This window comes from Ammospiza caudacuta, chromosome 14, assembly GCF_027887145.1.
Source record: "Ammospiza caudacuta isolate bAmmCau1 chromosome 14, bAmmCau1.pri, whole genome shotgun sequence".
Taxonomy (NCBI): Eukaryota; Metazoa; Chordata; class Aves; order Passeriformes; family Passerellidae; genus Ammospiza; species Ammospiza caudacuta.
Window position 1 is genome coordinate 20105771 of NC_080606.1, and position 10328 is coordinate 20116098.

General features: G+C 41.7%; 1 protein-coding gene across 2 annotated transcripts; it reads right to left on the reverse strand.

The window, feature by feature from the left end:
- Positions 1-1660: 1660 nt before the first annotated feature.
- VGLL1 (vestigial like family member 1) lies at positions 1661-10324 on the reverse strand. 2 transcript variants are annotated; one of them, XM_058814309.1, is made up of 6 exons: positions 10233-10324; positions 7657-7720; positions 6854-7083; positions 5849-6265; positions 3692-3751; positions 1661-3075 (listed from the first exon to the last, which is right to left on the reverse strand). In XM_058814309.1, exons 3-6 carry the CDS (start codon positions 7062-7064, stop codon positions 3035-3037), a joined length of 729 nt encoding a protein of 242 aa, XP_058670292.1. In that variant the 5' UTR covers positions 7065-7083; positions 7657-7720; positions 10233-10324; the 3' UTR covers positions 1661-3034. The 2 variants fall into 2 exon arrangements, with proteins under 2 accessions (XP_058670292.1, XP_058670291.1); XM_058814308.1 differs by having other exon boundaries at positions 5849-6268.
- Between the last annotated feature and the right edge of the window lie 4 nt (positions 10325-10328).

The following is a 10328-nucleotide window of genomic DNA, read 5'->3' on the forward strand; positions in this document are numbered from 1 at the left end:
TCCTGCAGCTGAGTAAAAAAAGGCCTAGACTCCACACAGGGCAGGTATGTCCAGCGCTTGACTTCAATCTCTGAGACTGATGCATCTCAGAGATGCATTCATCTCTGACCAGAGCTCATAAAGCATGTAGTTGGCATCTCATCTGTCCACCAGAAAAAGACAGGAGAAAAGCTACCTGTGCAAACAAGTTATTCCTGGATTAGAGGGCACCCAATTCAAGGAAAGTAGCGGTTTCTCACAGGGTCAGTAAATTAATAGAAAATCATACAATCATTATGGTTGGAAAGACCTCCCAGATCATCAAACCATTAACCAGCATCACTGTGTTCACCATTAAACCACAGCCCCGAGAGCCCCATCCACACACTTTTTGAACACGGTTGCTAAAGGACAAACCCAGGGAAAAGAGGATGAACTGCGTGGAGCAGGAGCTTATGAAGAGGAAGGGGTGGGGAGCAGGGCTAAGGGCTGGCCAGAGGGGCTTGGCCTCCAGGGGAAGCGGGGTGGCCACCTGGGATGCCAAGCCAGTGACAGGGAAGGAGAAACCCGAGGAAGTGGGAACACCAAGTCCATGGGGGAGATTGTTTTTCCCCTTGGTAGGGATGACTCTATGGTAAGTGGCTAATATTTCCAAGGCTGAGGGGATTGACCAAGGGGGGAGAGCTCATGGGATGCTACACCAGATGGCAGCTGCTGGATACAGCATCCCAGTTGCCAAGTCCTGGCCAGTAAGGAGAGTACGTGCCAAATGGGAGTGAAGACAGTCATTGGAGCATGACAGCAGCAGGGCAGCACAGGAACACAGCAACATGCTGGGCTTGAACATCCTGAACGCAAGAAACACTCCACTCCAGACAAACAATATTCTAGAGGAGCCTGTATGTGTATCTATATTGTTTTAATCTATACATGTATAAAGAGAAGCCTACCTGATGTAGGAAACTGCTGTGAAATGTTCAAAACTCTCTTATACTAAATCATTAAAGGCAAATTGCAGTGATGGGTTAACTATGTTTATTGCAGAAGAGCAGTGAGATGCCATAAACCCGGGCACACTCTGGTGCATGGTGCTGTGATGGTATTAGACAAGATGCCAGAGTAGCAGAGCCTCTGGGCTGCAGCCCTCTATTCCATCCTCATTCCTCTGAAAGCCAGGGCAGCGAGCAAGCACCTGTGTGCCTGGTGTGGAGCCTGCACTGGCAAGGGGTCCAGGGACCTTTGGGCTATTTGGACACTTGTTCCCTTTCCCCACGTCTGCCAGACAGCTGGACAATGAGGACACAAACCTTGCAGCAATGGCTCAACATGACCCTGTCAAGGCAGAGCCATTGGTGCCTCCCTGTTCTTGCAATAAGGGACATACATTTAAAAACAAGGGGTTTCCCCCCCCCACACTGTCCAACTCCACTTGTCTGATTCACCAGAAACAAGGGTTTTATAAGTAATATATTCCCAGCCCCCCAAGGGAAACACTACATTTAAGACCATTTAAATAGACTATCTTTTCAGACCTTGCAGGGAAATTAAATAAGCATTGTCCTTTGGAAGGGATGGAAGAGGAAGGAAAAAAAACTTGAATATTTTTAAGTAATAGAATTATAATTCAATAGAATTATAGCATATGCTAGTATGACAGATTTATATGATACAGGTAGGAAATCTTTGCTATGGTTCATAGAGGAAGTCAAATTATATTACCATGTAGCCTTAAAATCAGGTAATTAAATGAGTTGGGATAACAAAACTACTTGGACAAATATTTTTAAAAGAGAAGAAAGGGATTTTTTGTAGGAATATTAAAAAGGAGTGGGGTTTTTTCAGTGCTTATCTATAGCGAGACAGGACATTGGTGTATCTTTTATTAGTTTAGTTAAAACAGTTCCCCTTGTGATCTCCGATTGATGTAGAATATGTAACTGCTGGAGCAAACTTGTAAAATTGAAAAAATAAATCCTTTAAAAAAATCTCAGTTTGTGAATTAGTACCATAAACTCCTGATGCTGTTAAACTCATATTATTTATAAAATTACACAAGGTGTTATAACTGGAGCTGTGGCAGCAGAGATATGTGATATAACAGTCATAAACATTTATACCAGTTCAGGATTTGTCCTATAAAAATCACAAGCTCTGCCATCTCAAAGGTCAAATTGCCTTCAGCAACTACATAGAGCTGTCAGAAAAAGCTAATCATGTTCTATTATATTATATTAATGTATAACCAATGGAGAAGGAAAAGATAAACCCACAGAGCTTATTTACAAAAGGAATCTCTTACATCTGCAGAGAGGCTGGGAAAATAGAACACTCCTAACCCGCAGATTTTTGCTGAATGGTATTTTAATTGCACCCAATGAGAACCAAGGTTTCCTCTCAGAGCTCCTATGAATTCACTGCTTTCTAGAGGATAATGATACATTAGTGAGAGGACAAAACAGAGCCTTCAGGCATAAGTATATTATATACTTCTGAAGAGTATCCCTAGGAATTGCAAATATGGTCATAAATTGCAGCACTTTTGCAGCATAAATAATGTGCTTTGCTGGCCTGCGGTTGAAGTCTCTTGCCAGTGGCCTAAGACTGTTTTAAACAATATGGAGATATCAAATCAAGCTAAGAAGGTCCAGCATTGAAATTATGCTAACTGCATCCCTGCATTTATGGGTTATCAACTGCATTGATAAGAATTGCTCTTCTTATCAGGAGTGGTAAATTAATAAACATAGAAAGATTAAAAAGGGCAGGAGTCCTTTCAAGAGGACTACATGAAAAGTCTTAAATAGACCATATATGGCCATAACAACCATACTGCCCAGATTAATACCTCAAACATTGGAAATCATTGCATAGAAATTACTGTATAGAAAAGGATTATTTTGTCATTCCCCAAACAGTAAATAGTACATGTATTCTTCCAGCTGAGAGAAAAAACACAGGATAGCTGCAGTTCATTTCTTCTTGATTCACAGTTGCAAATAATAAAAGTTCACAGAAATAACTTTCTCTTTCAGAATAAAGTAGAAACATTCAGTTGCTAGAAGTACAAATCTCGTCTTCTGTCATGAATCTGAACACCTGAAAGACACAGCAGCATCAGGACAGTCAAACAGCACAGTCCTTGCAATGTCTTAAGATGTTGTGCAAATAAAATTGCACCTTTGAGTTTGGTGCAAAAGAACCCTTACTAGAATAACCAGAATGACCTATTCAAAGTATGCCCAAAACATTGCACATCAAAGAACCAACAACGGTTGGTTGTACCAAGAGACTAATAAAAATAAGAAAGCCTGAATGCTTTGGGAATAATTTCTTAGAGTATGGTGGGTTTGTTGGTGCAAACTGCAGCAGTGCTACCACATGCATGCTTGAGATATAAAACAAGGGCTGTTCTATCTTTCTGGGATCTGAAACTTGGACAGCGAGTGCAAAACAGGCATTGTGAAATGGCAGTCTGAAGGTATAAGCACAAAAACTAAGGTGAAAGGGGTAAAAAAACCCCATGTATCTCATTTTAATATAATGTAGTGGGGTTTTTTCTTCTTTATTAATGTAGTTATGGGAGGTGGTGGTTCTATCTGGGGGAAAAATGAGCTTTTGAAATACAAAAGCAAACAAGGAAGATCTTCAATACTACATGCATAAGCAAGACTGCTGTCTGATTTGTTCTAAACCTGCTGGTTTCTTTACTCACCTGCAGTGGCATGGCTTACACTGGGATTTTCTGAGCCTTGGTAAGAGCTTCCTTTGCTCTCTTAAAAAAAAAAAAAAACACAAAACAAAACAAAAACTACTGGGGATGAGCAGAGATTCAGCACAGAGCTAAAAGTAGACCATAGTTACTAAAGAAACCTTGTGCTTTTGCAGCCCAGCCTATAGCACAGGTGCTGAGGAGCTCTGTGCTGTCTGGCACAGCAACATACACTTCCATAAATATCAGCTGTTCTTAAACATGAACAGAGCAAGAAGTAGTATATTTAACAGATAGAGCCAGGAAACAAGGACTGCTGCAGCTGAACTAAATGTACATATCCTAGGGATTTGCCAAAGACTCCCTGTGAACATGAATCAGCCATTTCTTATTGATCCTTGTTGTGTTGTTTGGTAATCACAAGGATGGCATTACATGTGCGGTGCTTAGAGGCTCCCAAATATTCAGAAAGGCCCTGTATACACCCTGAAACAAACAGCTTTAATTGGTAATGGTTGGAGAGTACTGGGCTGTTTCATTTCATTTTCAATTTTTTCCTCACTCATTTTCTTTCTGAATTTTTGGGAAAAGAAGTCCACTGTTGTTAGTAGTGCTTCCCTGTTATCAACACAAGACTAATTTAATGAAATAGCTCTTTTTCTGAAGGAGTCAATTCCTGGGGCTCCCAGGAATTGGGATAGGCTTGCATTGCCCCCTTGGGGGAAGAGGGCACCTTAGCTTGTTCTTAAATGAGATCCCAGTTCAGACGGTGTCTTTAAAGAAATTAAACTCTCATTCACTACCTACGCAAAGTCTAGGGTGAGTGCCTGTGCAACACATACAGAAAACCTCTGCTCATGTACCACAAGCAGACAGTTTGCATTGCAGCTGAGGATACAGACACTCTCCCTTTAACATGAACAGACAGGGCATTAGACATTCTAGCAGTAATGAGTTAGCAAAACACATACGGTCAGGTCCTCATAACAACATAGATCTGTTGTATCCTCAAAAGAGGAACTGTAGATAAACTCCTGCTTGTATCTGCAGGCAGTCTTTAGCCCACATTCTGCCAAATTCCTGCTGATGCAGTTTCGAAAATTGGTAACTAGGAGGTATTTCACAGCTGCTTATTTTTCAAAACCTAAGTCTCAGGATTGCTTCTTCACATGCCCAATGTTTTTTGTTTAGAAGAACCAGGAAGGACACACTGTATTTTTCCAGCAGACTCCCTAAACAATTTCACAACCCTTTTCCTTGCAGACCAGTGTCAAGCTACCTGACTGGGGAATGCCCAGGAACAGCAATGCAGATGTACCCCAACAGGCATCAGCACTTTGGCCAGGAAGCCTGACCCCAGAGACCTTCTCAAAGGCAGAATTACTCACAAGAGAACATTTTATCCAGCAGATCTAGATGCTGTGGGGACATAAATGAACTTCAGGCATCTTTCTGCCGTGCACTGGCAGTACCTCGGATTGGGATTCCTAGTAATTGTGGATAATAAGCAACAATCACCACTGTGTGAATTGCATTAGCTCTGGGAAATCTGCAGAGAGCAGCCATAGCCTTCGGCAGCCAGGGCAGCAGCACCTCATGGCAAGGAGCTCTTAGCCAGGGGACAAGGCAAGGCTGGTCCACCAGCCCCTGTACCCTCACCATTCCAGCTACAGACAGGGACTGGGAGGGAGAAAAACCCCCTGGCCATGCTGGTAAGGGCTGCAGTTTCCCACCCTGTACTTGGAACATAATTAACAGCCTGCACAGTGAGAGAGGCTGCTCAGGGATCTTTCCTGGCCACCCCTTTCTGGTCCCAGTGAGGGAGCATCTGATATACACCACACCTAACACCCATGCTTATTAGAGATTAAGATAGCACTATGAATAATGCTTATAGTCACTTAAAATGTCTTCCCAATGTAAGCCAGAGGTGAAATATTGTGTGAGTAGGCACATTTTTTTGCACATTTTTTGATTAACCCATACTATATGGCTAATTGAGTCCAAGTACCACAGTACATACCAGGGTTATCTACTGTAAAAGATTTCTGTGAGTTTGCCAGAAGTTGGATCCGGCTTGAAAAGCTTAGCAACAGATGGCATTATTCTGTCACTTTACATCAGATGTCATCAAAGAATAAAGGGATAGTATTTTCTTACCTCCCCCAGGAGCTGAACTTTGACTCGTATTTTGTAACCTCGCAGGTCCAGTCATACAAGCAGAATTTGAGTGTTGCTTCATGGTGCATTCTTGCATGGATGTTAAGCACCTTTCCTGTTGCAGAAGGCCAAGAAGAGAACTGTATTTCCTGTCAGAGATCAGCTCATCGGCTGCATGCAGGTCAGGGAGGGTGTGAGGATACCCTGAACCAGTGACACTGGGAGTCCCAGTTGGAGGGAAGGGCCATAAATCTGCAGGTTGAGCTGGACGACTCTGCAGAGGCGATGGCTGGCACTGGCCTACCGCACCAGCAGCGGAAAAATTCAGAGCAGAAGTTGCCATGCTTGTTGAAGAAGATGATGGATATGGTTTGTAGCAATGCGAAGAGAAATTCCACTGATGGGGAGACATGTTGTCTACTTAAAAAGAGAAAAAAAGCATCTGAAGTCTCATCATTTCTTATTTTTTTCCCAAGGCAAATTCCAGCGGACTTCTAAGGGAATGCTGCCAGATTGCATATTCATTTTTACAGAACCACAAAATCACTTTAATGCTGCTTATCTTAAAAATCAACCACAAATTCATAATAAAAGCAGATTAAACCACCACCATCAATCTTTCTACTAAGTATACTGTAGTATGTGCACTACACAACCACCAATTAGGCAGGTTTTTGACAGCTGCAAGCTTAGACAAATATATTTTTGTGAAGATGACAACTTAAGTCATAATGCACTTATTGCATTCAGCAGTGATGGGGACACTTGGCTGGAAAATGATGACCTAGTCCTGTCAACAGGACCATGGAAAGCTTAGGAATCACTCCACTAATCACAGGGATTTATCCAGGAATTCCCAGCTACATATCCTAGGGCTTTACAAGTATGAGTCTCTTGCTTTCTGTTTGCACACAATTTCAAATTTAAGATCAAGGGATCTTAAATTCCTTAGTAAAAGCCAGTCATACCATCCAACACCAGGCCCACACAGGGAAAGGAGCTCACCGTTTTTCAGGACAACAGTCTCACCCCTGTGCTTTGTGCTCAGGTCTTGGGGGTTCTTGACATTGCTGAGAGCTCTAGAAAAATGTTCATCTACCATGCTGTTAATGTCCCCTTGGAAATAGGTGAACACCACGCTCTGAGATCCCCATTCTGTTTTCACAGGCTCTTTGCTTTTACTCAGCTTTGGGGAAAGCTTCCTTGTTTCTTCCATTTTCAATGACCAACAGTCCCTGCAAAAAAAAAATAAAAATCAAAAACAAACAACAAAAACACAAACCAAAAAAGCCAGACAGGGCAAAGAGACAATATTCAACTTCAAGTGCCTAGTGAGTGGCTAGCCCAGCTTCCTCTCAAAAATGGTAGGGGCCAGAAGAACACTCATTAGTAGGAGTAGATTCTCTGTTTTTCTGCTTTTTCCATGCACCTCTTTACTGATTTTCCTATTACATACTTCTAAAATGAAATACTTGGGCAGAATTGGCATATCTACCCACTAGCTTTCATTTCTCACCCTGACTTTGTAAGTCTGGGCTTAGGATGTAGTACTGTGCGAATGTGCCCTCTGAAAGAACTGAAACACTTAAAAAAATAATTCAGAGGTGGCACTATCCCTGAATGAATTTGGGGGCTGAAGTTATCAAAATGCTTTGTCCAATTTAGGTTTTTGTGTTGTTCAAAAAACAATGACAAAGTGGAAAAAAAAAAAAAACTCAACAAAAGAGGAGCAACAAAAACCCCAAACCCCACTATACTACATTAGAGCTGAAATTAATAATTTTTAGATAAGGTAAAGTCTGAAGTACCTTAATCGCTCTCAGCACAGATCTCCAAAACAAAAAGACTTCTAAGAGCAATTAGTTGCTTCACCTGTTGAAAAACAACATTGTGATTAAATAATTGGAAATTCAAATCCTGGCTAATTCAAGTAAAAAACCACCACAAAATGACAACAAAACAAATAACCTTTTCTTGTTTGAAACAATTTACCTAGGAACATGGTGGTTCTGCCAGCTGCTTAAAGTTTTGGAGCAAGACTGCTAAAACACACACTGTGGGTCAACCAGAATGTAAGGTTGACAATCCAGAATTTAAGGTACGACAACAGGTTTAAGGCAGGAATGCCACTAAAATAGTTTGCAGGAAGTCAACAGAGGCTCCCTTTATTCTCTTTAAACATCTCTGCTGCCAGGTATGGTAAGAGTAGGACAAGGAATGTCACTACTTGCCCTGGAGAAGTATAATTGTAATGCATTTTTACAGTTTCTGGGAGCAACTTCCCAGCCAGAGCTCACAAGTCCTTCTCTAATCAAAATCATATTTAGCAAGACTCAGGCTACAAATGCAGTGAAGTGCCTGTTGTTTCTATTCCATTTTCCAGTCTCATTGTCAGGTCATGACACTGCATAGTGTAATTGATTTAGGTAGCAAAAGGAAGGCTGTTATTTTTCAGAGATCAGGGAAACCTTTAGCCAATAGCCAGCCGTACTGCATAAAACCTCATGAATCATTAGATATGTGTTTCCATCCAACTAACTCTGTAATACACACCACTGCTTAACCCAGTTCAACACATTCATCTGATTTCTTTCCTAGTCATACATCCCCTAATCCTCAGAAGCTTCCCAATAAACACCACACTCATCTGCGTCTCAAAGGATACCCTGAAGTGCCTGCGAAGTCTGCCTTCAAATGGTTTCTCAGAATTTTCTTGCACATGAAAAAAACTGCTCAGGCTGCAAGACAAGTATTCAGAAAGTATTAGGAAACATGAGGATTAAGGTTGTCAAGCCATAATCTATCCCCATTCTGATGCTTAAGCCTTCACCTAAAAACTTCTTGTCCTTGTTTATCATTTGCTTCCATATTTAGTTTTGCTTGTTTATCTCCATCTCCCACCACCATGTGCTCTGTTCAATTCTCCCTGACTCATGGTCACTTGCTCAGCCAGGCCTAATCTCCTGTCACCAACCGCTAACTCATGTCCAAACTCCGGAGCTCCTTAGTCCTTATTTTAAAATTTCTATTGCTTCACCCCATCCTCCTAGATTCACCTAAACACAGCAGTGGGAGCAGGAGTGCAAGGTCACTGATTCAGAAGACAATGTTTCACAACTTTAAAACTGACCCAGCTTTCCCAGACATAGAAAACTTTAAGAAACACTTCCTCCAATTTACAGGCACCTTTCCCAGGCCCATGAGGGGAAGCAGGAACTAGCACAACCCAGCCACACAACTGGAAGGACTTTGAGCACAGGAAGAGATGCTGTTTTTTCCCAGTCTTGTTTTAGAAAGCATCCTGCAATTTGGGTTAAGGAACTTTACGATTGCTCAGCCAGGGGCCAACACTTGCCATTGAAAATTCCAGTCCAAGAATTGGCAAAGACATGAGCAAACAGATGGCCTGAGAAAGGACAAGAAGTCACCTTGACAGCAATAAGCAAAGCAGCTTTTCCTACTCTGCACCAGCACTACACATCAACATACAATTTACGAACCATTATTGCTGGCCCAGAGGATCACTTTTCCCATTCTTCACTCAGTACAAGCCATTATGTCTTTGTACCACTTTATTGACATGCTTAACTAGCTCCTGACATTTATTCTGGGCTCCTTTAGCATCATTTATTTGTGTGCAACAGCTTGTGTGATTGTGACCAGTTAAAATGCTGGAAAAATAAAGTATTTTAAAGGCAAAAAGGTCATTTATCTCTTTTTTTTCCCCAGTGTTTCCCTTAAAAACCTCTTGCACTTTCCAACAAGTAGGCAAAGGAAGGCTAGGTATAACATAGGTTACATCTCAGTCCTCTCAGTGATTGTGTGGGCATAAGGATTCTAACGTCCCAGGAGACAGGACCTGAATTTGCAGCACTATAGTCTTCACTACCTGAACTTCCCATTATTCCATCACCCAGCACAAGGTCTGCAAATGGCAGAAATCCTTCTAACTTGTGACTGACACAAACCATTGGCCAAAATAGAGTAGAAGTGGAACTCAGGATGAAAGGGATTCAGCTCGTATCTCACTACTCTTAGAATGGGTTAATAAGGGCAAAATAGTGCAAGTTATTTCTCCTTCAACTGGACAAGGACCTATGGTCAACACAGGCTTAAGAGTGGTGGCTGTTGACAGCTCACCACAAGACCTAATACTTTACAATATTTTCCACATTCCCCACACTTGCCAGCAGTACTAATTTAGCAGCACTGGAGCATCTGACAGGGAACACTTCATTCTTGATTTCATGTAGCTCAAAACAGTTTTAAAAACAAAAAACTCCCACTTCTCAAGTATTAAACCACAATTTAACAAGCAGGCATTTGCCCGTCAAATAAGGGAATAATTAAGGGAACATTTGAGGAAGTCAGTGAATTGTCCTACCTTAACTCATTGTCAGTCAGATTTTCCAGATGAGGGACACTCATGTTGTGTCCAGCAGGTCGGGATCCTTCCTGGGCCCGGCCAGCTCTGTGTGCA

What these genes read in the sequence shown, in the direction of transcription:
- VGLL1 (XM_058814308.1), bottom strand. Translation starts at nt 7,064, where the DNA reads ATGGAAGAAACAAGGAAGCTTTCCCCAAAGCTGAGTAAAAGCAAAGAG. An exon ending in GACTGTTGTCCTGAAAAACG is followed by an intron (nt 6,269 to 6,853) that starts GTGAGCTCCTTT and finishes TCTCTTTTTAAG; the next exon opens with TAGACAACATGTCTCCCCAT. An exon ending in AAGTTCAGCTCCTGGGGGAG is followed by an intron (nt 3,752 to 5,848) that starts GTAAGAAAATAC and finishes TTTTTTTTTAAG; the next exon opens with AGAGCAAAGGAAGCTCTTAC.